General features: G+C 62.6%; 5 protein-coding genes across 11 annotated transcripts in view; 1 reads left to right on the top strand and 4 right to left on the bottom strand.

Moving 5' to 3' along the window:
* The window catches only part of NFIC (nuclear factor I C), a 46,729-nt gene extending 38,608 nt beyond the window's left edge, over positions 1 to 8,121 (top strand). For all 5 annotated transcript variants that reach the window (XM_071578292.1, XM_071578293.1, XM_071578296.1 and 2 more), the window contains one exon: positions 2,070 to 8,121. In XM_071578292.1, the coding sequence (XP_071434393.1) occupies positions 2,070 to 2,087 (18 nt within the window). In that variant the 3' untranslated portion in view covers positions 2,088 to 8,121. The remainder of the gene's footprint in view (positions 1 to 2,069) is intronic.
* A 675-nt stretch (positions 8,122 to 8,796) lies between these two features.
* Positions 8,797 to 10,306, bottom strand: SMIM24 (small integral membrane protein 24). Of its 2 annotated transcripts, none has more exons than XM_071578301.1 (4): positions 10,090 to 10,306; positions 9,546 to 9,666; positions 9,399 to 9,437; positions 8,797 to 9,199 (listed from the first exon to the last, which is right to left on the bottom strand). In XM_071578301.1, the coding sequence occupies exons 1-4, from the start codon at positions 10,304 to 10,306 to the stop codon at positions 9,109 to 9,111; spliced, it is 468 nt and encodes a 155-aa protein (XP_071434402.1). In that variant the 3' UTR covers positions 8,797 to 9,108. The 2 variants fall into 2 exon arrangements, with proteins under 2 accessions (XP_071434402.1, XP_071434403.1); XM_071578302.1 differs by having other exon boundaries at positions 9,546 to 9,663.
* A 1,275-nt stretch (positions 10,307 to 11,581) lies between these two features.
* On the bottom strand, positions 11,582 to 12,409 carry SMIM44 (small integral membrane protein 44). Its single transcript, XM_071578304.1, has 2 exons — positions 11,925 to 12,409; positions 11,582 to 11,808 (listed from the first exon to the last, which is right to left on the bottom strand). Exons 1-2 carry the CDS (start codon positions 12,163 to 12,165, stop codon positions 11,591 to 11,593), a joined length of 459 nt encoding a protein of 152 aa, XP_071434405.1. The 5' UTR covers positions 12,166 to 12,409; the 3' UTR covers positions 11,582 to 11,590.
* Positions 12,410 to 14,043: 1,634 nt separating this feature from the next.
* On the bottom strand, positions 14,044 to 18,301 carry DOHH (deoxyhypusine hydroxylase). 2 transcript variants are annotated; one of them, XM_071578300.1, is made up of 5 exons: positions 18,268 to 18,301; positions 17,639 to 17,969; positions 16,314 to 16,390; positions 15,909 to 16,146; positions 14,044 to 15,171 (listed from the first exon to the last, which is right to left on the bottom strand). In XM_071578300.1, the coding sequence occupies exons 2-5, from the start codon at positions 17,910 to 17,912 to the stop codon at positions 14,855 to 14,857; spliced, it is 906 nt and encodes a 301-aa protein (XP_071434401.1). In that variant the 5' UTR covers positions 17,913 to 17,969; positions 18,268 to 18,301; the 3' UTR covers positions 14,044 to 14,854. The 2 variants fall into 2 exon arrangements, with proteins under 2 accessions (XP_071434401.1, XP_071434400.1); XM_071578299.1 differs by having other exon boundaries at positions 18,253 to 18,293.
* A 1,050-nt stretch (positions 18,302 to 19,351) lies between these two features.
* On the bottom strand, positions 19,352 to 22,392 carry LOC139683301 (uncharacterized). Its single transcript, XM_071578298.1, has 2 exons — positions 22,046 to 22,392; positions 19,352 to 20,669 (listed from the first exon to the last, which is right to left on the bottom strand). Exons 1-2 carry the CDS (start codon positions 22,229 to 22,231, stop codon positions 19,551 to 19,553), a joined length of 1,305 nt encoding a protein of 434 aa, XP_071434399.1. The 5' UTR covers positions 22,232 to 22,392; the 3' UTR covers positions 19,352 to 19,550.
* Positions 22,393 to 25,075: the final 2,683 nt, after the last annotated feature.

The raw sequence follows: 25,075 nt of genomic DNA, 5'->3' as shown, positions 1-25,075 counted from the left end.
CACTTCCATGGCATCACTACCATGGCATTGCTGCCATGGGCATTGCCACTGTGGGCATTGCTGCTGTGGGTATTGCTGCCAGCATCACTACAGTGGGCATTGCCACTGTGGGCATTGCTGCTGTGGGCATTGCTGCCAGCATCACTACAGTGGGCATTGCCACTGTGGGCATTGCTGCTGTCGGCATTGCTGCCAGCATCACTACAGTGGGCATTGCCACTGTGGCATCACTGCTGCAGGTGCAACTTCTGTGGGCATCGCTGCTGTGGGCATCACCACCATTGGCACAGCCATTGTGGGCATTGCTATTGTGGGTGTCCCCACCATGGCATCCCTGCCATGGCATTGCTGCAGTGGCATCACTGCCATGGATATTGCTCCTGTGGACATCACCACTGTGGACATTACCACCATGGCATCACTGCCATGGGCATCGCCTCTGTGGGCATCACTGCCATGGACATCACCATAGGGAGATTTTTCCCCTGTACAACGCCACCATGGGCATCACTACCTTGGCATTGCAGCTCTAGCACTGCTGCTGTGGGCTTTGCTGCCTTGGCATCACCACTGTGGCCCTGCTGCCATGGGCATTGCCACTGCGGCATCCCCACCATGGGCATCCTGTGCCGGGGCCTTGGGCACTGCTGGTGGCTCAGGGCCACCATGAGTCCTTTAGAGGGAGGTCACTGCCATGCTCCAGTTGTGCCCTGCCACCTGGCACCACCCTGCCCAGGTGTCCACAGCATCCCCAAACAAGGAGCAGTGGGACAGTGTGCCCCTCTCCATGTGGGCACAGGAACCTGCTCTTTCTCAGCTGTGCCTGTGGCCCCTCCAGCTGCACTGGGATGTCGTGTGTGCCTTTCCAGGGGCTTCCCATTAGTCCCAGGTGGTTTTTATCTGGTGGTTCAAGAGCTGGCTTTGGCACTGCAGGCAATGCCATGGTGCCAGGACAAGGGTGCCAGCTTCTCATTTGTGACATGAGTGGTCTGGCCTCAGCAGTGCAGTGGCTGCAGCCCTGCCCGGTGGGTGACACGAGTGACGTTACAGCGAGATGGGGATGTGGATGGTGCTGTGATGGGGCACCCTGAGGTGCTGCCCTGGCTGAGGGGGAGTACTCAGAGTGCTGTGCTGTGCTGGAGTGTGGGCACCTGGGGACTGTGAGCTGTGCCACAGGGCACCCGAGGGTGCTGTGCTGTGCCGTGTCAGGGCGCAATATTTGGGGACCATGAGCTCGGACACTCGAACGTGCTGTGCCGTTCCAAGGGACAAACACTGGGGACCTGGCTCTGACCACAACCCCCCGCCCTGCCTGTTTCCCCAGTCCTATATGTGGGCAGAGCACCGTTGGGTAGGCACCCCAGGGGCATTGGATCCCTAACGAGGAGACCTGGGGCAGTGGCAGGAACGCCTCGGGAGAGCAGGGGGGGGCAGGGTCCCTGTCAGGACCCAGGGGTCATGGCCGCTCACAGTCCCAGGACCTCCAAGGTGTCCCTGTCCCTGTGTGTGGGTGTCCAGTCACACTCCAGGAGTCTCCCCAGGGCTCCGCGGAGGATGCTCTGCCTGGGGAAACTGAGGCCCGGGGGAGCGAGGTGGTGCCCGGGAGGGGCAGCCGAGACCTGCCGCGCTCTGGTCATGAATGACAGGGCCGGGAAGGGTTAAGGGAAGCGGCGGCCCCGAGCTGTCTCGTTTCCAACGGAAACCAGACATGAGGTAATCGAGAATGAACTTGAACTTGGGGTTGGGGGGGAAACAATGGGAGGGTGGCAGGGGGCCACCCCGCGGGGTCCCCAGCCGTGCCACCCCCCTACCTGTCCCCAGGCAGGACCATTCCCTGGGGAGCGTCGCCTTTGCAGTGGAGGTGCAGAGGGACCGGCCACCGAGAGCTACGCGAGTGGCCTCGGTGCTGAGGACGGGCAAACTCGGTGCAGGAGTGGGGACTCCAGCCCCGTGCGGCGAACAGGGGATAGCGCGGGGACAGCTGTGCCAGGGTGGGGGGCGACTGGCCGGGGGACAGCGCAGCTCCGCGGGGCAGAGCACTAACACCAGCCTCTCTCCTCTCCCGGCAGTCCTGGTACCTGGGATAACCGCCGCCGTGCCGCCCCTTCGCCTCCCTTCTCCTCTGCTTTAGGCACCCCCAGAGGAACATCCCCGTCCCCGAGCACCAGGCCCAGCCTTGCGGTGACGACGGAGAGCGCGGCCTCACGACGACGACGACAAGCAAAACCCACACCCGAAGGAAAGAGCGAGGGAAAGGAAGAAGGAAAAGGGTCAAACTGTTTTAAAAAGGAAAAAAAAAACAAAAAACAAAACAAACAAAACAACAACCCATCCCAGGAGGACCTTCCCCCCTACCCCGGCGATGCGCCAGGAAACAAAGAAACAGAAAAAAAAAAAAAGAAAAAAACGAGAAAAAAACACTATTATTTACCCCGTCGGCCGGCGCCGCGCTGAGACCTGACAACTCGTGCCAGCAATGCCTCCCGGAGCGGCCGCAGGGCCGCGGTGCCGACCCCCGCCGGCCGCTCGCTGGATATGCAAACGGCTTTGACTCTCGTTCTTGCCTCTATGTGAGTACAAAAGATCAAAAAAACCCTCCGCCACCCTCCCCCCGGCCCCACGCACACTCTCGGGGGGCTCCGGGCTGGGGTGGGGAGCGGCGGGGCGGGCTGGGGTGACCCTCCTGCCACCGGAGCCCCACGGACCGGGTGCGCTCGCGGGCGGGGCGGGTGATGCTCCGTGCCGTGACTGCGCCTCGGGGACGGGTGACACCGCGCTGCGGTGACGCGGTGACACAGCGGCACGAGCGGGTGTCACAGGAGGAGGGGGCTTGTGGCCGCGGAAGATGCATGGGCGCGGCCAGAAACCGTGGCGGTGGTGGTGACACCCCGATTTCCCCCGGGACACGGCGTGGGGACTGTTCCATCATGGCCCCAGACTGTCACAGCGGTGGTGGCACCCCACTTCCCGCGGGGACACAGCGTGAGGACTGTCCCAGCACGGTCCCGGCAGGACCCGGGTGGCCACCGAGGCACTGGTCGCCGTGTCGCTGGTCGCCTTCCTCTTCTCGCCCAGCCCGCACCACCCGCGGCCTCGTGTGTCCTCGCACGTGTCCCGGTGTCCCCCGGCGTGTCCCCAGACCCGGGGGCGGTCCGTGTGTTTGAGCTATGCATTCCTGTGGACAGGTACCAGGTGGGAGGCAGGAGAGGGTGCGCTCGTGTTGCACATTTTGTAGGAAATGCACTTTTAAGAGGGAATCGTCAAAAAAAAAAAAAAAGGAAAAAGAAGAGGAGAAAAAAAGAAATCACAAAAAATGAGGAGGAGGTGGAGCCCCCGGCACTGGCTTGTCGGGACGGCTGGTTTGGGGTTTGGGGGGCTTTTTTTTTTTTTTTGGATACAAAAGGATGGAGCAAAGAAGCCCGAGTGAGGGTGAGGGCAGAGCCAGCCCCCCGGAGCCCCCCGGAGCCCCCGGCCCCGCGTCAAGTGCCTGAACTGCAGCGGGGAGGGGTCCCGGCCCCCCCGGAGGAGGCCCCGTCCGGCCCCGTCCCGCGCGGTGGCAGTGTGGCCGGGAAGGGGACACAGGGACGAGGCAGTGCCTTAGAGCAGAGGGACCCCCGCGACGGCAGAGGGGAGGAGGAGAAGGAGGAGGAAGAAGGCGAAGGCACCTGGTGTCCCCAGCAAGATGATGGCGGCCGCGGAGGAGACCGGTCCCCAAGGGATCCCCCGCCCAAGAGACACCCCACGGGTGATGATGGAGAGAAGCCACCGTGGGATGTCCAGGAGCTCGGAATGTCACCGAGGCCACCTCCGCCACCCGCCTGGTCCCCGCCCCTGGCACCCAGGACCACCGGCATCGCATCCCCCATCCCAGCGGCCCCCCACGACCCCCGCTTCCCACCCCCCCGGGACGGCACAGCGAGGCATCGGGAAAGGGCTGACGCAGGAAATCCCGGGAGACAGAAAAATAATCAAAAAGGACAAGAAAAGGAGAAAACCCACAAGAAAAAAAAACAACAAAAAGCGCTTGGCGGAGAGGGAAACCTGTTTTTTTTTAAAGATCTGAGAAAAGAAACACATGAAAAAAAAACACAAAAAGACAAAAAAAAAAAAAGACAAACTGCATGGTGCTTTAAACAGGATCTGGTGACCTGGCTCAACCCAGCCGCGGCTGGCTGATGCTGTGCATGGCAGACTCTATTAACCGGCTCTACCTTCCCCTTCAGCAAAAGAGAAAAAAAAAAGGAGGAAAAAACCACAAAAAAAAACCTGTATAAAAGAAAAAAAAAAGCCGTAAAAAAACACACAAGAAAAAAATCCATGTTTTCCTAATTTGCACGAAATTTTATACCACATGATGTGCCTTGCCTTCGAAGCCTAAGTATTACTGGACCCGATATCAGTGCGAGGGAGTCGCTGCATGCCCGGGGCTCCCGGGGGACCGGGGGGGCCAGGGGCCGCTGCCCCCCCCTCGCCTCCTGCATGGCTTCTTCTCGGCCGGATAAGTCCCTTTTTCTCTCTATTATTATTCTTTTTTAACCGATTTTCCCCCTCAGAAACGTCTTCCAGTTGGTAATACCGATGCATCCTCTGCGCCAACACACCGGAATATGCAATAGCTGCGGGGGGGCGGCCACCCCTTTGCTTTGCCTCTCTTTTCTTTGTTTTCCTTCCCTTTTGGGGGGATTTTATTTGGTTTTTTTCTGCTTCCAGCAACCAAAGGCAGCGAGGCGGGAGGCGGCGGGATCCCCGGGACACAGACCCTCCCCAGTGTCCGGGCGCGGGAGGACAGACGGGGCTGTGGTGGGATCCGTGCGGGGAGGAGCAGGGATGGAGACCCCCATGGCCGACCCTTAGGGGGCCGCAGCGTCCCACCCCCCCTTAGGGGACCCCCACTTTTTAATTGGTTTTCAGTGGGGTGCAGGGCCAGGAGGGCTGAGCCCGGCTGCTCTCGTGACAGGAATGGAACCGTGTGAATGTAGCTGTGCCCCCCACCCGGGCTGGTGTCGGGGGGGTCACAGCCTCCCCCCCCATGCCCATCGGTTTCATCCCCGGGGGTCCGGCTGGCGCAGCAGGGAATGGCAGGAGGTGCCCTCTCGCCGCCTCTCCCTGCTGTGCCCGCTGTCGAGTGGGGCCCGACACTCCCAAAACCCCCAGAATTTGCCTTAAAACTCCAGCGTTCCGCCGGGCGGAGAGACCTCCCTCCATCCCTCTTGAGGCTGACACGGGTCGTGACACCGATGGGCGGGTGGCACCGGCGTCGCTGCTGCTCGGGCATGAAGAAACGTCGTCGTCAACAGTTTTTTAATTTTTTTTTTTTGGTGTCCAAAAGTATTAGTGGGGGATGGCGAGGGGATCGCGTCCCGCCGGGTTTCGCCCACCGGTGAGGCTGTTTTGGTGGTCTCCCGGGGAGGGGAAAAGCCTTGGGAGGCGCTTCTTTATGCAAGGTGCAGTATTGATTTCTGCAAGGACAATGCAAGGAGGGAGCGGGGGGGCCGGCGTCCAGCTCGGGGGAGGAATGAAAAATAGAACTAAAAATAGAGAAAATTTTAAAAAAATAGAGAGAGAAAATTTAAAAAAAAAAAGGAGAGAAAAATTTGAAAAAATAAAAAAAAATGGGAGGGGGGGTAGGCTGGAAAAGGCTCAGCTCAAAGCAAAAAATATAGAAACAAAAGGAAAAAAAAAGCATTTTTCAGCGGTGACAGTGACAGTGAAGGGAGGGAGCCCTGGAGAGGTGAGGGGCGCTGGCGCCCCTCGGGCCTGGGACCCCCGCCCCGAGGAAGCCCCCGGAGTCCCCGTCCCCACGGGGACACCACCGGGGGATCTCCTGTTCCCCTTCTGCTGCCTTCCCACCCCGGGCCGGCAGCACGTCCGGCCGGGCTGCGGCCGCAGCCCCCCAAAACCCGCCCTCGGCAAGAAAAGCACCTTAAACCATGTTTTAAAAAGGCAAAAAAGAATCAACTCGACGCCCCCCAGCCCATAGCGTGGCAGCGGGGGGGTCGGGCCGGGGGCTTCCCCCTGGGGGGCTGGGGAGCCCCCCGCGCCCCCGGGGTCTTTGCACTGCTCCCCCGACACCCTCCGGGGCCGCACCTCCAGCTCTGCCCAAAGGGAATATGCAACACCCTGCCCCGGTCCCTCCCCGGGGGGCACCACTCATTTTTATTATTTCTATTTTTTTAATCATTCTCCCTTTTTTTTTAATCCCTCGGCGGCCTCCGTGGCCGCGGTCGGGATGGGCGCAAAGCCGGAGCAGGGACACCCCACCCCTGGGGATGCTCTGGGGGAGTCCCCCACAGGATGGGGACACGAGGGGGCTCCGCTCGACAATCACCGCAGGGGTTTCATGCACTACAGTCTCTCCTAGAGGGTTTTTAGTCGGGCTTGTCGGCTTAAAAATTAATTAAAAATAGTCCTTGTGACCTATAAATAAAACAGATAACCTGTACATATATATATATATATATATATATCTCCACATATATATATATGGGGCTGCAGGGCCGGGGGGGCACAGGCCCACGGACCCACACACAGTTAAGGTACTTTAAGTCGCAAAGGAATATATATATATATATATATATATATATATATATATATATATATATATATATGTAAATCCCCTATATATATATATATGTCTTGTTTGGTGGGGTTTGGGTTCGTTTTTGGATTTTGGGTTTGTTTCGTTTTGTTTTGGTTGGTTGGTTTTTTGTACTCGGAGTTTGGAATTTGCTGCTTTCTGCCCCCTCCCTCCTGGGGATTCCCAGTGCCGGCTGGGGACCCTCTGGGTGCCCTCGGTGATGGGGGCCCCGGGAGATGCCCACGGGTGACCCTCTGGGTCTCCTGTGCGGTGCTTGTGGGTGTCACTCTTGAGTATTCCAGGTGATGCCCCTCTGGGTGGCCCGGGTGATGCCCACGGGTGCCCCGATGGGTGCTCCTCTGGACGCTTCGGGTGATGCCCACGGGTGCCCCGATGGGTGCTCCTCTGGACGCTTCGGGTGATGCCCACGGGTGCCCCGATGGGTGCTCCTCTGGACGCTTCGGGTGATGCCCACGGGTGCCCCGATGGGTGCTCCTCTGGACGCTTCGGGTGATGCCCGTGGATGCTTCTCTGGATGCCCCAGGCAGTGCTCACAGGTGCCGCGCTGGGTACCCCGAGGAATCCCCACGAGTGTCCCTCTGGGTGCCCCAAGAGATGCCAGCAGGTGTCCCTCTGCGTGCCCCTCTTTGTGCCCCGGGAGACACCCGTGGGTGCCCCTCTGGGTTCTCCAGGCGGTGGCTGCCCCGCTGCGTGTCCCGTGCAGACCCACAGGTGTCCCTCTGGGTCCAAGGGTGCCTCTCTGGGTGCCCCTGCGCCCCACTGGGTGCCCCGCGCGATGCCCGCGGGCAGGCGGGAGGGGGAGCCGGGGTGGGGGCAAAAACCCACCACCGAGCAAAGAGCGGCAAAAAGGAGAGAAACCGCCAAAAAGGCGCCGAGGCGGCAGCCGGCCGGACCGCGCCTCTCACCCAAACCAAAAATCCCTCCGCAGTGCCTCGCGCCGCCGGCTGCCCCGCCCGCCTTTTCGGGGGTCCCCGCTCCCCCGGGGGGGGGGCCCTCCCTCCCCCCCTCCCTCCCCTCGCAGTTATATTTTACTCGTTCGCCGGATTCTCGCTTCGCTTGCCGCAGCCGATACACACCGCGAGCGCACCAGGGCCGCGAGCCGGGGCCGGGACCCCCCGGCTGTGCCCGCCCCGCGCCCCCCGGCCCCGCATGACCCCCCGACCCCCGCTCGCCTCCCTGGTGCTTCACGATATTTGATTATACCATTGTACGCAGCCATTACCGATAGCGCCGCTCCTGCCTACATACACTTACTGACCCTGATACGGATTTTTGGGGGTTTTTTTGATTTTCTTTTTTGTTTTGTTTCTTTTGTTTTGTTTTTGTTTTTTTTTTCCCGTTGGGTTGGTTTTTTTTGTTGTTGTTTCCCCCCTATGCAAAAAAGAGAAAAAAAGAGACAAAAAAGAAGAAAAAAACAAAAAAGAAAAAACTGACACACACAAAAAAAGATTTAAAAAATGAAAAGGAAAAAAAAATTAAAAAAAAAAATGTATAAAAATTAAACAAGCTATGCTTCAACTCCAGCTCGCCTCCACCCTTCCTTCGCTGTCCCGGGTGAAACTGAGGCACGGCTGGGGAGAACCCGGGTGTCCTGGCGAGGGGGACACTGGGGGGACACCGGGAGATATCGGAACAGTGCCCTGCCTGGCACTGGGCATCCATCACCCCAGAGGAGGGACCCCACCCGCGGGTGATCTTGCCCCGGGTGAGGAGCGTGACCGAGCCGGGACACCCCCACCCCGAGCGGAGCCGCGGAGAGGCAGGGAGGGGACAAAGGGGACAGGGACACTGGGTGGGGTCAGCCGTGGGTTCACGTGAGGCTTCAGAGCTGCTGCCACCTCCTCTGCATCGAGGCCATGCCACGCGACGTCACACCTCTTGCACGTGACGTCATCGCCCTAACCTCTAGGGCGCTGTTGACCGAAGCTGCGCAGTCACCCCCTTGTCCCCATCGTCCCTGCCCCCAAGCGCGGCTCAGGACAGCCGGGGGCGAGGCCACCCAGCCTCCTCCCCGGTGCCCCTCGACCCCTCGGTGCCCACCCTCGACCCGGGGGTGTCGGGGCAGCGGCGTGGCCGGACAGCGGCTCTCGCCGTGCCGGGGTCGCTGAGGTCTGGCCCCTCGGAACCCGCCACTGTGCCCTGCCCCGGGGCGGCACAGCCCCTGCCCAGCACGGTGACACCAAACGCTTGACCCCGGGGCAGGCTGGGGACCTTTACTGGGCACGGCTGGGAGGAGGGGCTGTCCTTGTGCCCCCGCGGCTGGGATCTCCCTCCGGCCCACCTCTGGGTGGGCGGGGGGGTGCCGCTGCCGTCCCGCCCGCCTCTCCCCCCGCTCCGCTCCGGCGGGCGGAATATCCGGGCCGGGTCTTGGCCACAGCCGGAGCGACGGCGGGGCGGGAGATGCCACGGTGGCCGCGGCTGTCGCTGAAACCCGGCGCGGATCCTCGGACGGGGTGAGGGTGCGGTGCCCGGCGATGGCGCCCAGAGGTGGGCAGCGGTGGCCGGGGGGTTCAGAGGGCCGTAGGGTAGTTCTGACTCTTGCCATCGCTCTCCTCGTCGCTGTCCTCAACCGCTGGGTTGATGTGGCCGACGTCCTCTAGTCTGGGGGAGGGAGTGAACGTCGGTCAGCCGGGCACGGCCGCCCCGATGGCAGCGGCACCGTGGCCGTGCCAGGGGCGCGCGAGGCACCACGGCACAGAGGCCACCACGGCACCGCCAGCACGTGGCCACCCTGGGTGGGATCCGAGCCCCGGGCGGGAGGGGGTCCCGGCGCCGCCCTGCCCCACCCGGGCCATGGTACCTGACAGTCCCCGTGGTCTCCGGGTAGTCGCTGTCCTTCCTGCGAGGGGAAAGAGGGGCTGAGCGGTGCCTGGGCACAGCCCATCCCCACCCCAGGGTACTCCGCCACAGGGTCCTCCCGACCAGCGCCCCCGATCCCCCCCCCAACCTGCGCATCCTGAGATTCCAGAACCGGTTAATGATCAGCACCACGAAGACGATGAAGAGGAAGACGACGACGGCTGTGAGGCCCAGCAGCCAGGGCTCCAGCACCTTTGGGCCGGTACCTGCTTTGCAGAGGAACAGAAACGGGATGGCAAAAGTGGGGATGGGGACAGCTCCATTCTGCAAGGGATGGGAACACCCCAACCCATGGTACAGGGTCCTAATTGTGCCGAGCCTGCTGGGGACACAAGGGGACACTGGCAAACACTCATCATTTCCCTCTTCCCACCATCCCTTGGGTGCTGTCTGTGCCCATGAGAGCATAGGGGTGCCTGGCATGGTGGGGTGGGGAGCATTGGAGACAGCAGGTGGGTGCCCCCAAGTCTTTCTGCTCTGTCCTCAAAAGGGTTGCTGCTGGACCAGACTGCTCCCACTGGAAAAGTCTCTCAGGAGCTGACCTGATGCCTTGAGGTGGGCATGGCCACCCCCGCAGGCAGCCCAGGGCACAGGAGCACGGGAGGGGCACAGGAGGGACACAGGGCACCTACCGGCCTGTCCCCGGGCGGTGGCGGCAAGGACGAGCAGGAGCAGGAGCGAGGGGCGCTGCGAGAGCCGCAGCATCTTCAGGCGAAGGAAGAGCTGGGCACAGCCAGTCCTGCTGCCCGAGCTGAGCTGCTGCCCCCGCCGCTGCCGGGCCGGGTCTCCACACCCAGGGCAACGGGCGCCTTTATGGGCCTCATGAGGACAAGTGTCACCAAGCACCATGGCGACGTGGCTCCTGTCACCGGTGGGAGGTGGCACTTGTCCCCTGGCCCAGGCACTAGCCCCCCGTGGCAGCTAGTGGCCACCACCTCGGGAACCACAGTGGGACCCCTATGGCCAGGACGGGGAACCATCCTCAGGATGGGTGAGTGGACACATGGACAGGTGGACAGGAAGGTGGGTGGGTGTGCAGGGGGAAGGGCAGAGAGGTGGCTGGTGGGGTGGAGGAGTGCCCACCCTGCCTGCTGCCCCCGTTGCCTATGGGGTGCCACCCCTCATCCCCACTGGCAGGGCTGGGGCAGATCCCAGGGGGTTGGGGCAGCACAGAGGGAGTGGGCAGTGCCCAGCCACCCCCGGCCCTTCCCCACTCACGGGCCAGCTGGCTCAGAGAGGATCCCACCTGGTGCCAATGGGACCCTATCATGTCCCATGGAGTGCCTGAATACTGTCAGCAGCTAAATATTAGTGGTGTCATTGGGGAGACCACCAGGGCACAGGCAAGGCTGAGGTGGCAGCAGCAGCACCCCAGGGATGGACAGGGACTTTCAGCAGGACCACCCTGACAGCAGCGATTCCCTGAGGGGTGAAGGAGCCTGGGGACACAAGGACAGGGGCCCCACTACAGGTGTGGAGAAAGAGAATCCATCCCCAGCCTGGGTTTAAGGCAGGGGGTGTCGGTCCATATGACAGCTCCCATCCCGTGCCCTCACCCAGGGCAACAGCTTTGCCCCCCCCAAGACTGGCTTTGGGGCATCTGTGGGTGCCACCTGGCACAGCCTGGCAGTGCCAGGGCACCAAGGGGGAGATGGGGGCATAACCTCCGTGTCCAGCTGTCCATCCCTCCCTGTGTGCCTGCACTGACACAGGCCCCCCAGAGGTGTTTGCATCCATGTTTCCTTGTGCACATGTGCACACCCCGTGTCTGTGCCCCCACCCCAGGGGTTTGCACTCCTGAGCACACACCTTTACACATCCTTGTGTGTCCATGCATGTGCACCCACACGCATGTGCCCTCCCACGTGCCCATGCCCAGGGGTGGCACAGCTGTGCCAAGGGGTGCTGTCACTCCAGGCAAAGGTTGAGATGTCCCAGCCCTGCCACCCCCGTGCTGTGCTGGGCCAAGGGGCAGGCAGGGCTGGGGCAGGCGGCTTCATTGGGGTGAGGAACCAAGGGCAGCACTGGGGGTGGGCAGGGAGGAGGAAGCCGGGCAGTGTCGGTGACTATGCTATGACCTGACAGCTGGGCAGGGCTGTGGGGTCCCAGTGGTGGCACAGGGGTCCCCTGGCCCTAGAAGAACCTCTTCTTGGGGGAGTCAGCAAAGGAGACAGAGCTGCGTGGGGCCAGCAGTCCCAGCGGGATGTCCATGCCGGGAAGGGCACCAGCACCTTCACCCTCCACCTTCCGCTCCGCCAGCACCTCGTCCTCCTCCAACCACTCCACCTCCGCAGCGGTGCCCTCGGCCATCACCGCTCTCTCCTCCTCCGGCTTGGGCCCAAATGCCCAGTCTGCGGGGGCAGAGCGGGGGCCGTCAGCAGCACAGCCCGGCCACGGCTCAGGCTCCGGCTGGAGGGGATCCCCCTGGCCTCTGCCCGCCCCAAAGCCCACTCTGGGCAGCACTCACCAGCGAAGTCGTGCATCAGGTCTTTGATCAGGTGCCCCACGATGGCATAAGCCACCACCAGCACCAGCGTCGCTGCCATCATCAGGTACAAGACGTAGCGGGGCAGGCGGATGCTGTCCAAGGCCGGGGGCTTGTAGTCCACGTACAGCACCCCGTCCTCCTCGGGGGGCGACTGCAGCAAGTGCCGCGGCCCCCACGCTCCCCCGGTGCCAGGGAGCGGGATGCCCCCCGCCAGGGCCATGGCCAGCTCCCCACACACCCCTGCCCCGAGCCACTGAAGCCTCCGCCAGCGGCTTACAGGGATAGCAGTGTCCCCAGGGGCAGTGACGGTGCCACTCGCCCTCCGTGCGACAGGAGCTGTGCTGCAGAGGAGCTTAGCGCCCGCTAATCCGGGCACAGCCTGGCTGCCTCAGCCTGGGGGGTGACCACTGGGCTCCGACGCGGGCCAGGGTCCCCCAAACCTGCCCCTCTGGCAGCACTGCGGGGCCCACACTGCCCCCCCGGGAGTGAGGAAACACCTGCAGGTGGAGAGCCCCAAGGGCAGGGATGGGGAGGGATGCCCGAGGTCTCTCCTCCCTCCCCCGGGCTGGGTTAAATCCGCCAGCAGCCCCGGATCCCCGGAGCAGATGGTGTGAAATCCAAAAGGACACAGCACCCTCAGAGCCAGGAGGTGATGGGCAGAGAGGTTGGGGATGCAGCCCCAGACCAGGGGGCTCCTGCAATAACCCCTTCAGTGGGTGGTGGAGCAGCTTACGGTGAGGGGCTGTCACCTTCCCAGAGCTTCATGATGGCTGACAGATGTGGCATCCCACTGTCCAGTGTCACCCCAGTGCCCAATGTCACCCCTCCACCCTGAGAGGAGCAGCCTGAGGGGGTGCATGGGGTCCAGGCATCCCTCAAAACTGACTTCCCCAACACCAGAAGGGTGCAGGATTTGGCCATGACCAGCAACAGCTTTGGGAAAAACTCAAAACTCTTCCCAGCATGGGCTAGTCAGGAAGGGGTGAAGGTGCTGGCAGGTTCGGTGCCAAGTCAGGGCTCAAGGTCTGGCCCTGCTCCACTCCAGCACCTCCCAGCTCTGCTGTTCCAGGTCACCCCTACCCAGATTTTAGCCTCAGAAATGCATTTTGTTCCAGTTTGGTCTTAAAGTATTTGGGGGACCAGGGGCAAATGTCAGCACAGAAAGATGGGGAAACAACCCTGCACGGTCCGAGTGAGTCACCTGTGGAAAGGCTGGAGAACAAGGGCTGGGGCAGCCGGGGTGACAAGAGGGAACAAACACACTGGGAAACTCCAGGGAAATGTGCTCGAAGTGTGCCAGAATCTGTGTGCCAACAAGGGGATGGTGGAAATGGTAACGTGGCACAGGGGAAATGGCCCATCCCACTGTCCTGGGGATGGAGATGGGCACAGGGACACCCCAGAGCCTGGAAGTGCCAGCCAGGTCCTGCCCACCACCCAGGGGCTATGGCGGGTAAGGGAGGGGGGACAAGAAGCCCCAAAACAGCTGCTGACTCCAAACAATGTGAAAACACCAGGTGTTTGTCTCCAGCACTGGGGAAAGACGGTTCAGAGCCCCTGACCCTCCATGTCACACACAGGTGACCCCACCCACAGCACTTGGGCACGTGGGACTGATTTCCAGTGTGTACAGGTGATCAAACCTGGTCACATCTTCAGTAAGAGCCCCTTCCCTGGGGTCCTGATCTGGGCCAGACTGGGCCATGGCCAGGGCTGCCCCTCAGCTGTGTCCCCGAGCACCAGAGCCCTGGAGATGCTGAGCTGGCCAGAGACTAAGAGGATTGAGTCTGAGAGTGATTCACAGGGAGCTCTTGGACAAGGGGAGAAAAGCCAGGCAAGCCCAGCAGGTGCCAGGCCCTCCAGGGCAGTGGGACCCACTGGCCCCTTCACTGGGCAGTCTTGAGGGCGATCCTGGGGCACCCCATTCCCTGCTCTCCTCCCACCGTGGCTGAACTCAATTTTAAAAGTATTTTCCAACTTCAATAGTTCTATGACTCCGTTACAGCAACCCCTGAGCTCCCCACCAGGGCCCAACCCCACAGCACTGGCTGCACCTCACACCTGGGCAAAGGTAAATCACAGCTCGACTCACTCCAGCTCCCTGTGCCAGTGCTTTATTCCCTGCCAGCCCCCGCCAGGTGCCCAGGCTGGGCTGGCCACGGGGTTTGGGTTTGGGTGCCAGCAGCAGCCCCAGTCTCCCGGCTCTGGTTAAATGCAGGAGGATGCCCAGGCAGGCTCTGCCTCACCCTGCCTGCCCTAATGGCAGCGCCATTCCCTGCAGAAATTAAAACCAGCCAAATCTTCCCAACTTTGCCATGAAGCAACCCTCATCCTGGGGCAGAGGCTGCCACAGGCTCAGCCTTGGCCTGTCCCAACAGGAGAAGCCAAACCCACCGCAGGGGTGAGGAGGGCCCCAGCTCAACACCAGCACCGAGGGCGATTTAGAAGCATCCCAACATCACAACCCACAGAGCGGGTGCCCAAAGCCCATCCTAGCCCCCAGCAAAGCTCAGGTGGGAAGAACAGAGCTGTTTCACATGAGCCAACGTGGCAGCACCAAGGCAGAGCAGCCCTGAGCCCTGCAGAGCCGCAGCAGGCTCCGACGTGCCGAGCCGAGCCCACCTGGTGCAAGCCCCAAGCCAGGCTGCAGGCAGGCACCGTGGATCCTGGCAGGGAAACAGGGGCAGACCCAGGAAATGTGGGCTGGTGGGAGGCAAGTAGCAGCTCAGCCTGGATTTGGAGGGAAAAGGTGGTTGTCATCGTGCCAGAGAACAGATCCAGTTCCCCCTCCACCTCTGCACAGCAAGGCACAGATGTACTGACGCCAGCGGAGGTGGCCGCGATGGCCCGATCAGCGGCAGGAGAGCGTGGGAGGCAGCACGCCCGCTGCGGTGCCCCCCAGCCCAGGCTCAGGGGGAGGCCTGCAGCTTGCAGAGCCCGTCGGCGTACTGGAACTCGGTGCTGTTCTCGTACTCGTACATGTCCAGGGCCACCTGGCAGCTCTCGCGCACCACGCGCTCCCCGTCGGCAGCGAAGGCGCGCAGGGCGCGCAGGCAGGAGGGCCGCGCGATGGCCCCCAGGGCCTCGGCACACTCGTGTCGCACCATGGGGCTCTCTGAGCGCTGGCACAGCGTGGCCGTGAGCTGGGGCACACACGCCTCGTCCTGCAGCTGCCCCAGCACGTAGCCCACCTCGTGGCGGAAGAGCGCGCTGCCACAGCGCAGCCCTGTGGAGAGGGGATGGAGGGGCACGTGGGACAGGGAGACAGGACACCCCAAATGTACCCAGTGCCTGGCTGGAGCCCCCACCTGGGGCCACGGGTCACCCCCTTCAGCCCCATGAATAGCAAGGGGTGTCCCACCCTGCTCCTTGATCCCAGTTCTACTCTAGGGCCCTCCCGTGATGGCAGCACCCACCCCCCCGCAGAGCACCAGGCCATGTCCCACCACACAGTGTTCCAGCAGGACTGGCAGCATGGCCAGGGCCTCCAGGCTTCTGGCTCTAAGCAGCTGGAGCAGGAGCTGGCAGAAAACATCTCACAGACCTGCATGGTCCCAGATGCCTGGGGAGCCTTGTCCACTACCCTTGGTTTGAGGGGGTGGGCTCTGCCTCTTCCCCACTCAGAAGACATTTACTCCCCTCTCCAGAGCTATTCCCAAACCCCAGCAGCCTCTAACTTTCCAGGCCAGGAGAGCAGGACCCCAACACCCCAAGGCCAGGTCAGACAGGCTGGTCCCAGGCCACCATCACTGTCTGTGCCCTCCCACCCAGACCCTCAGGAAAGGGGCCCTGGAGGGTGGCAAGGGAGTCTGGAACACCAGACATCACCCAGAACTCTGCAATGTGCCAGGGGGACAGCAGCTCTAGACACCAACATGTGAGAGCAGCTCTGGCAGCCCCAGATTTGGGCAGGGCTCATCCCAGATTAACCTGGACAGACCCAGAGCAAGGACAGCCCCTCACCTTCGGCCAGTGCCAGCACAGCATCCTGGTTCCCCACGTTCCGCAGGGCGAACATGGCCCGGTAGCGGTCGAACAGCTCCCGGGACTCATCCAGGAGGATCTCCCGGAGTTTGGCAACGTCCGTCTCCTCGGCGGGAGGAGCAGGATCCACAGAGCGGTAGGGGCTGGTGTCTGGCTTGTCCTTGTTCTCCTGCAGCCACTCCAGCCTCCTCACAGCCAACTGGCACGTCTCTGCCACCTGCGGGGACGGGGACACGGCTCTGGCTGTGGGTTGGCACTGGGAGGGCCCCAGCATGGAGCAGGATGGCACCACCCAGGGCCAGGAGCTGCCCAGCAGGGACCTGCCTCACCGTCCCAGACCAGCAGTGCTGCATCCCAGGGGAAATGGCCCCCCAGAACCCTCACCTCAACCACGGGGTCCTCACAATAGCGTTTCAGGATATCCAGCACCTTGGGGTTCCCAATAGCACCCAGGGCTTCACCTGAAGGAAGGAAGGATGGACATGTCAGGATGTTACTGTGGTATCTGTATGAGGAGGACCCTGCTGTGTCCTCTGGCAAAGCCTTGCCCTGCTCTGAAACATGGACAACTCATCCCAGATGGGACAAACATGGACACGGGCCTGACTGAGCGATCCCAGATGGGACAAACATGGACACAGGCCTGACTGACCAATCCCAAATGGGACAAACATGGACACAGGCCTGACTGACCAATCCCAAATGGGACAAACATGGACACAGGCCTGACTGACCAATCCCAAATGGGACAAACATGGACACAGGCCTGACTGACCAATCCCAAATGGGACAAACATGGACACAGGCCTGACTGACCAATCCCAAATGGGACAAACATGGACACAGGCCTGACTGACCAATCCCAAATGGGACAAACATGGACACAGGCCTGACTGACCAATCCCAAATGGGACAAACATGGACACAGGCCTGACTGAGCGATCCCAGATGGGACAAATGTGGACACAGGCCTGACTGACCAATCCCAAATGGGACAAACATGGACACAGGCCTGACTGAGCAATCCCAGATGGGACAAATGTGGACACAGGCCTGACTGACCAATCCCAAATGGGATAAATGTGGACACAGGTCTGACTGACCAATCCCAAATGGGATAAATGTGGACACAGGCCTGACTGACCAATCCCAAATGGGACAAATGTGGACACAGGCCTGACTGACCGATCCCAAATGGGATAAATGTGGACACAGGTCTGACTGACCAATCCCAAATGGGATAAATGTGGACACAGGCCTGACTGACCAATCCCAAATGGGATAAATGTGGACACAGGTCTGACTGACCAATCCCAAATGGGATAAATGTGGACACAGGTCTGACTGACCAATCCCAAATGGGATAAATGTGGACACAGGCCTGACTGACCAATCCCAAATGGGACAAATGTGGACACAGGCCTGACTGACCAATCCCAAATGGGACAAATGTGGACACAGGCCTGACTGACCAATCCCAAACAAACACAGCAGGAGGGAGCCTCCTGCAGAACTGGAGGGCTCGGCCAACCAGTCCAGCCAGGCCTGTCCAAGGAATATGGTGAGGCATTACATGACTCAGGGTTTGACACCCAAGCCGGATCACGCCAGTCCAAGGGGGGCCTGTTGCATACGGGGGGGGGAAGCACCCCCAGCCCCACTCGTCAGCCTCCTCCCTGCCCCCAGAGCCACAGGAGCTGCCATCATACCTGCTTCGTGCCTCACCATGGGCTCCTGGCCCGTGTCCTCCAGCACTCGGATGAGAACTGGGATGGCGGCCTCGTCCTGCATCTGGCCCAGGCAGAAGGCCAGCTCGTGCTTCAGCAGTGCCGACCCGTCCCCGAAGGCGCGGCTGATCCAGTCCACGGCCGCGCGGCCGCCCACGTTCCGCAGGGTGAAGAGGGCGCGGAACCGCGCGGGCAGGGGCTGCGCCGCGTCCAGCAGCGTGCGGCCGGTGGCCTCCACCTCCTGCTCCGTCACCATCGCGGCGGGCACGGGCCGCTCACACGGGGCGCTCCGGGAGCCTCCTTGGTCACTGCCCTGCGCACGGGGAAGGCAAGGAGTCACGGGGGGGGCCTCACCACCATAAGGGACGGGGCGGAAAGGGCCGCGGGGAACGGGACCCCGAGGCCGGGGCCGACCCCACAGCGAGTGTCCGGACCCGAGACGCCTCCGGAGCTGCCGGGCCGGGTCCGAGGGAACGGGGGCAGACACGAAGGGTCAGGAAGAAACAGACAGGGCCCGGGGAGGGCCGAGGGTGTCCCTGGGTGGTGCCGGGGGTGACAGAGAAGACCGGGGGGTGCGCGGGAAGGTCGGGCCGTACCGATGCTCCACTCACCGCGCGCCGCCATGTTGCTGCTCCGTCACGTGACAGACCCACAGCGCATGCGCCGCCCGGCCGGGAACCGCCGCCCGGCCGCCAGGTGGCGCTGCAGGCCCCGGAGCCGCCATTTCCCGGGATGAGGATCCAGCGGGGCGGGAACCGGGCGGGGACACACCGGGAGGGAACCGGGCGGGGACACACCGGGAGGGAACCGGGCGGGGACACACCGGGAGGGAACCGGGCGAGAACAGGGCAGGGACACCCGGGAGGAAACCGGGCGGGGACACACCGGGAGGGAACCGGGCGGGGACACACCGGGAGGGAACCGGGCGAGAACAGGGCAGGGACACCCGGGAGGGAACCTGGCGAGAACAGGGCAGGGACACCCGGGAGAGAACCGGGCGGGGACACTCGGGAGGGAACCGGGCGAGAACCGGGCAGGGACACCGGAGAGAGCGGGGAGAGAACCGGGCAGGGACACTCGGGAACCGGGGCTCAGCCAAAGACCCTCGCTGGAGAATGGCCAGGGGTGTACCAGGCTGGGCAAAATCTCTCTGGAAAGGGGCCTGGGAGTGCCAGGCTGGGAAAAACACAGGGAGGGATCGGGGGGTGCCAGGCTGGGCACAATCCCTCGAGTGGGGCCAGAGGGTGTCAAGGTGGGCAAAATCTCTCTGGAGAGGGGCCACAGGTGCCAGGCTGGGAAAAACCCTTCCAGGGAAGATTTGGGGAGTGCTAGGCTGGGCAAACCCCTCCCAAGAGGAGCCAGAGGTGCCAAGGTGGGCAGCCCAGCCCACCCCCCCCACGGCAGCACATGCAGCAGTTTGCAGATGCAGTTTCATTCCAGGCTGGTGCCAGCCCTTGGCAAGTCATTGCTCTGCCCTTTCCTCCCCTTCCCCTCCCAGGTGTGTTTACACAAAAAGTTTCGAACCTTCAAAGGGGTTTTGCCTCATTTCAAGGCTCCTGCTGGTCTCGGCCTGATGGAGGGGCCTCGGGACATGGGAGAGGGAGACTCTGGCATTGCCCCCCTCCCTCCCAGCCCTGATCCCACCTCACTCCCACAGCACACAACACACCACCAGACCACCCAGATCCTGGGAAGAGTGCAAGGGCACGAAATACATTCCACTGCCTGAAACCTTCACAGCAAACCCAGCACGTGCATGACACGGCTGCCTCTCCCCGCTCCGGCCCACGTGGTGCAGCTGGGCAGTGGTTGGGCTGCAGTCCTGGCACCACTGGGACGATGTCTGCCAGAGTCCATGGCAAGTCTTGGAGCAGGGATGTGCAGGGATGCCCCGTCAGCCCTCCCCGCAGCTCTCAAAGTACTGGCACATCAGCTCCCGCACCTGCTCAGCGCGGTTGTCCTCCATGGCAGCGGGTGCGGGCTGGCAGGGCTTGGGCAGCTCGGTGGGCTCGGCGCCCTCCAGCCACTCCTCATTGAAGGGGTTGTCGTGGGCCTCGCAGACGTTGTGGAGGATGCAGCAGGCAAGGACCAGGGTGGGCAGCAGCTCCAGGCTGCAGTCATCGCACTTGAGGAGGATCTGCCAGCGCGCCTTGAGGCGCAGGAAGGCGTTCTCGATGACGCTGTGGGCGCGCTTCAGGCGGTAGTTGAACTGCAGCTGGCGCTGGGTGAGGTTCTCGTCCTCCTGGTAGGGCTTGAGGATCCAGTCCTGCAGGGGGTAGGTGGCATCGCCCAGCAGCACGTACTTCTGTGCCTTCCCCATGAAGTGCTTGGGAGGGTTGGGGCACAGCCGGCCCTCCTTGGCCAGCACCCACAGGCTGGAGCTCTCCAGCACTGCACTGTTCTCCATGCTGCCCGGGAAGGCGGTGGAGACATCCCAGAACTGCCCCAGCCCGTCCACGGTGGCCTGTGTGAGGATGGAGTGCCAGCCCTGGCCATTGCAGTAGTCGGCGGCGAGGCGCAGGGGCGGGTGGATGGGGATGTGCAGGCTGTCCAGCGCGCCGATGCAGTGCGGGAACCCCCAGCGCGTGCGGAAGATGCGCACCATGTTCTCCAGCTCCTTCTCGTTGGGCAGCCGCAGGTAGAGCGGCTTCAGCAGCAGCACCACGGCGTAGCTGACCTCCCGCACGCAGCTCTGCACCGTGGAGGGCCCCACGCCCAAGAGTGGGCTCAGGGTCTGGTACTCCACGTTGGTGGCCAAGTGCCACAGCGCCACGGCCACCCGCTTCTCCAGGGGCAGCGTGGGGTGGAAGTGGGCGCTGTGTGGAGCCAGCCCGGGCCGCAGCTGGTTGCAGACATAGAAGAAGGTCTCCTTGGACATCCGGAACTTCTCCAGCCAGTCCTGTGGCCCAAACTCCTTCAGGACCACCCGCTCCCACCAGTCCGTGCCCCTGAGGCTGGGCCAGGCACGGGGGTAGAAGCAGCAGCTGGTTCTTCTCCGGTGAGCAATTAGGAGCTGCAGCATGGTGGGGAGACAAGAGCAGTGTGAGAGTGCATCTCCCCATCCCCACCCTGCACTCCACCAGGATCCCCCTCTGAAGACCACCCAGCTCAAGAAACCTGCTCATGGCAGGCAGTCACCCAGTGCCAGCTGGCCCATGGTCCCAAGTGAACTACTACTGGGTTAAACCTTCCTCTTCCCGGGAAACCCCGCTGCAAACCCACCAGTCAGTAGCTGTGATCCTGGAGAAGATGCCCAGATGCTGCAGACAAGGAGCTTTCTGGAAAAGTCCCTTTTTGGGGGGGCTACTCCCCCTGGGGGCTTATATTTTAACAACCATTCCTGGATTTCCTGCAACCAAGGGAACTGTGGGCTCAGCCCCAATTTGGAAGGGCTTTCCTTGGCCACTGCTCAGGGCAGAAGGTTCCCCGTGTTCCCCCTCCCAAGCTTGTTCTCACTGCCATATATCCCTTGTATCCCTAGGCCTTTCATATCCCACATCCTTCGTGTCCCCCACCTTTGATGTCACCCCCTCTTTCATGTCCTCATATCCTCTGCATCCCATCCTCTGTGTCCCTGTCTTTGTGTCCCACAGAACCCCCACATTCCCCAGCCTTTTTGATCTCTGTGTCCATGTGTCCTTTCAGTCCCACATCCCACGGTTTGGGTCCCACATGTCCCCCACCCTTTGTGTCCCACTTGTGGCCTCCCGTGCTCCCCATCTTTCCCACCCCTGTACTTTGCATCCTGCAACCCCTGCTCCCCATTTCTTGTGCCCCTGTGACCTGTGTACCCCTGTGCCCCATATCCCTCCTGTCTGTGTCTTCTATGTCTCACATCCCCCATCCTGTGTCACCGTGACCTCTGTGTGTCCCCCATATCCCCATGACCTGTGTGCCCCTGTGACCACTGTGTGTCCCCTGTGACACCTCCATCCTTTGTGTCCCCGATATCACTGTGTGTCCCCCATATCCTCCCATTCTTTGTGTCCCCGTGATCACTGTCCCCCATATCCCCCTATCCTTTGTGTCCCCGTGATCACTGCGTGTCCCTCGTGACCCTTCATCCTGTGTCCCCATGACCACTGTGTATCCCAGATATCCCACCATCCTTTGTGTCCCTGTGACCACTGCGTGTCTCCCACATCCTCCCATGCTCCGTGTCCCTGTGACCTCAGTGCATCCCCCATGTCACTCCCATCCTTTGTGTCCCCGTGACCACTGCATGTCCCCCGTGCCTCCCCCTCCTCTGTGTTCCCAGTGATCCCCCTATCCTTAGAATCCCCACGATCTCCTCGTGTCCCCCTTATCCCTCCATCCTCCGCATCCCCGTGTGCCGTGTCCCCACGTCCCCTCCGGTGCCCCCGCCGGCGGCGGCCCCGCCCCGGTCACCGTCATGAGCCGTTTCTGCCGCTGGCTGTAGTAGTGCCGGAGCCAGGCCCGCCGTTGCGGCCCGTCCCAGCCGCCGATGCCGTTCCCGGTGCCGTTCCCGGTGCCGTTCCCGGCCATGTTTCCCCCGCGCCGCCGCCGCCGCCGCCGCGCCAGCGCGCACAGCAGCACCAGTAGCCGCTCCCGCATTTTCAAATCGGGAGCCGGCGCCGCCCTGGAAGTGATCGGCCCGCGGGGTCACGGCGGCACCGGGAGGCGGGACGGGGCGGCCCCGGTGAGCTGTGCACCGTGCGGACACCGCCATGGCCGGCGAACGGCACCGTACCGCCATCCCCGGCCCCGCCGCCATCCCCGGCCCCGCCGCCATCCCCGGCCCGACTGCCATCCCCGGCCCCGCCGTCATCCCCATCCCCACTGCCATCCCCGGCCCCGCCGTCATCCCCGGCCCCGCCGCCATCCCCGGCCCGACTGCCATCCCCGGCCCGACTGCCATCCCCATCCCCACTGCCATCCCCGGCCCCGCCGCCATCCCCGGCCCCGCCGCCATCCCCATCCCCACTGCCATCCCCGGCCCCGCCGTCATCCCCGGCCCCGCCGTCATCCCCGGCCCGACTGCCATCCCCATCCCCGCCGCCATCCCCATCCCCACTGCCATCCCCGGCCCCGCCGCCATCCCCATCCCCACTGCCATCCCCGGCCCCGCCGCCATCCCCGGCCCCGCCGCCATCCCCGGCCCGACTGCCATCCCCGGCCCGACTGCCATCCCCGGCCCGACTGCCATCCCCGGCCCCGCCGCCATCCCCATCCCCACTGCCATCCCCGGCCCCGCCGCCATCCCCGGCCCGACTGCCATCCCCGGCCCCGCCGCCATCCCCATCCCCACTGCCATCCCCGGCCCCGCCGCTATCCCCGGCCCGACTGCCATCCCCGGCCCCGCCGCCATCGCCGGCCCGACTGCCATCCCCGGCCCCGCCGCCATCCCCGGCCCCGCCGCCATCCCCATCCCCACTGCCATCCCCGGCCCCATCCCCACTGCCATCCCCCTGTCCCCACCGCCATCGCCGAGCGAACGGGACCGTGCAGCCGTCCTGATCCCCGCCGCCGTCGCCGTCCCCGCTTCCCTCCCCATCTCCACTGCCATCCCCATCCCCACTGCCATCCCCCCGTCCCCACCGCCATCGCCGAGCGAACGGCACCCTGCAGCTGTCTCCGGCCCCGCCGCCACCCTCATGCTCATCCCCATCCCTACCACCATCCCCGCCACCATCTTCAGCCCCATCCCCACTGCTATCCCCGCTCCCCTGCCAATCCCCACTGATACCTCAACCATCCCCACACTATCCCCATCCCCGTCCTCATCCCCCTCCTCACTGCCATCCCCATCCGAACAGCACCACACAGCCATCCTTACCCTCATCTAAACAGCACTGTACAGCCATGCCCATCCCCACTGCCGTCCCTATTCCCCTCCCCAGTGCCATTCCCATCCCCACCACTTCACCATCCCCATTCCCATCCCCACCACCATCCCAACCACTTCACCATCCCCCATCCTCATCCCCATTCCCATTCCCATTCTCACCAACATCCTCATTCCCACTGCCATCCCCATTCCCCTCCCCAGTGCCATTCCCATCCTCATCCCCAACCCCATTCCCATCCCCACCATCATTCCCATTCCCATCCTCACCACTATCCCCATCCCCAGTGCCATCCCCATGCCCATCTCAATCCCCACCACACCACTGGGTCATACCCAGGTCAGCCCTGACCTGCTCCTTTCCCATCACCAGGCCTGGCTGGAAAAGGGTCACTGGGCACGGCTGGGCAAGGACTGGCACCACAGAAACAATAAGAAACCCCCCAACAACAAAACCCCAAATGTGCCTTGGATTTGCAGGAAGGCTTGAAAAGGCTGGAGAAGATGGGGAAAAGCTCACCAGCCTTGGCTGGGGCAAGGACTGGCACCAGTGTGAGAAAGAAAAGGCCCCAACCTCAGGCAGGCAGTGTCAGTGCCCCAGTGGTGCCCTGGGAGCAGTGCCCACCCTCCCTGAAGCCAGCTGTGTTTTGGGATGTGCCATGGCAGGGATATCCCATATCCTGAGGCCTCCTGTGGCAACAGGGAATGGGGGGATGCCAGCAGAGAAGCTGCTGGGCCTGAGCCAGGGTCTGGTAAAGGGAATCACCTCAAGTCCTGGGGCAGTTTGGGGGTCACAATGTCAGAAGGATCTAAAGCTGTTCCAGAGTGTCCAAAGGAGGGACCCAGAGATGGGGAAGGGTCTGAGGAGCAGCTGAGGGCACTGGGCTTGCTCAGCTGGGGCAGAGGACACTGAGGGGAGACTCCTCGGGGGCTGCAGCTCCTCCCGAGGGGAGGTGGAGGGGCAGGCACTGAGCTCTGCTCTGGGACCAGGGACAGGACCCAGGGAATGGCTGGAGCTGTGCCAGGGGGTTGGGATGGATCTCAGGGAAAGGTTCTTCCCCCAGAGGGTGGTGGGCACTGACCAGGCTCCCCAGGGCAGTGGGCATGGCCCCAAGGCTGCCAGAGCTCCAGAAGAGTTTGGACAATGCTCTGGGGATCAGGGTGGGATTGTTGGGGTGTCTGTGCAGGGTCTGGAGCTGGGCTGTGGTTCCCTGTGGGTCCTTTTCAGTTCAGAATATTCCAGGATTCCATGAATTTTTCTGTTCCTTCTCAGGACAGCTGTTCTCAGCTGCTTCTTGTTGCTGTAAATAACATACAAGGGAGCTTTAAAGAGACACTTGATTATTATGTGAGGCCAACCTGCATGATTGACAACCAGGGAGTCCACGATTAATAACCAGGGAATCAATCCATGATTAATAGCCAGGGAATTGCTCACCACATCGCTGCAGCAGGATCAGGGTCTTTGTGCTGATCAGGTGACAATGAGAAGCTGGTACTGGGTCACCAGAGCACTGCAGATGGACAGTGTGACCCCCAGAGAACACCCTGGACCGCTGGCACCAGCCCATCCATGGGCACGGGCAGGCACATGGGAATGATGAGGGGCAAGG

This window comes from Pithys albifrons, chromosome 27 (assembly GCF_047495875.1).
Source record: "Pithys albifrons albifrons isolate INPA30051 chromosome 27, PitAlb_v1, whole genome shotgun sequence".
In the NCBI taxonomy this organism is placed as follows: domain Eukaryota; kingdom Metazoa; phylum Chordata; class Aves; order Passeriformes; family Thamnophilidae; genus Pithys; species Pithys albifrons.
Note: the sequence above shows the minus strand (reverse complement) of the source record. Positions and strands in the feature narration are given on the sequence as shown.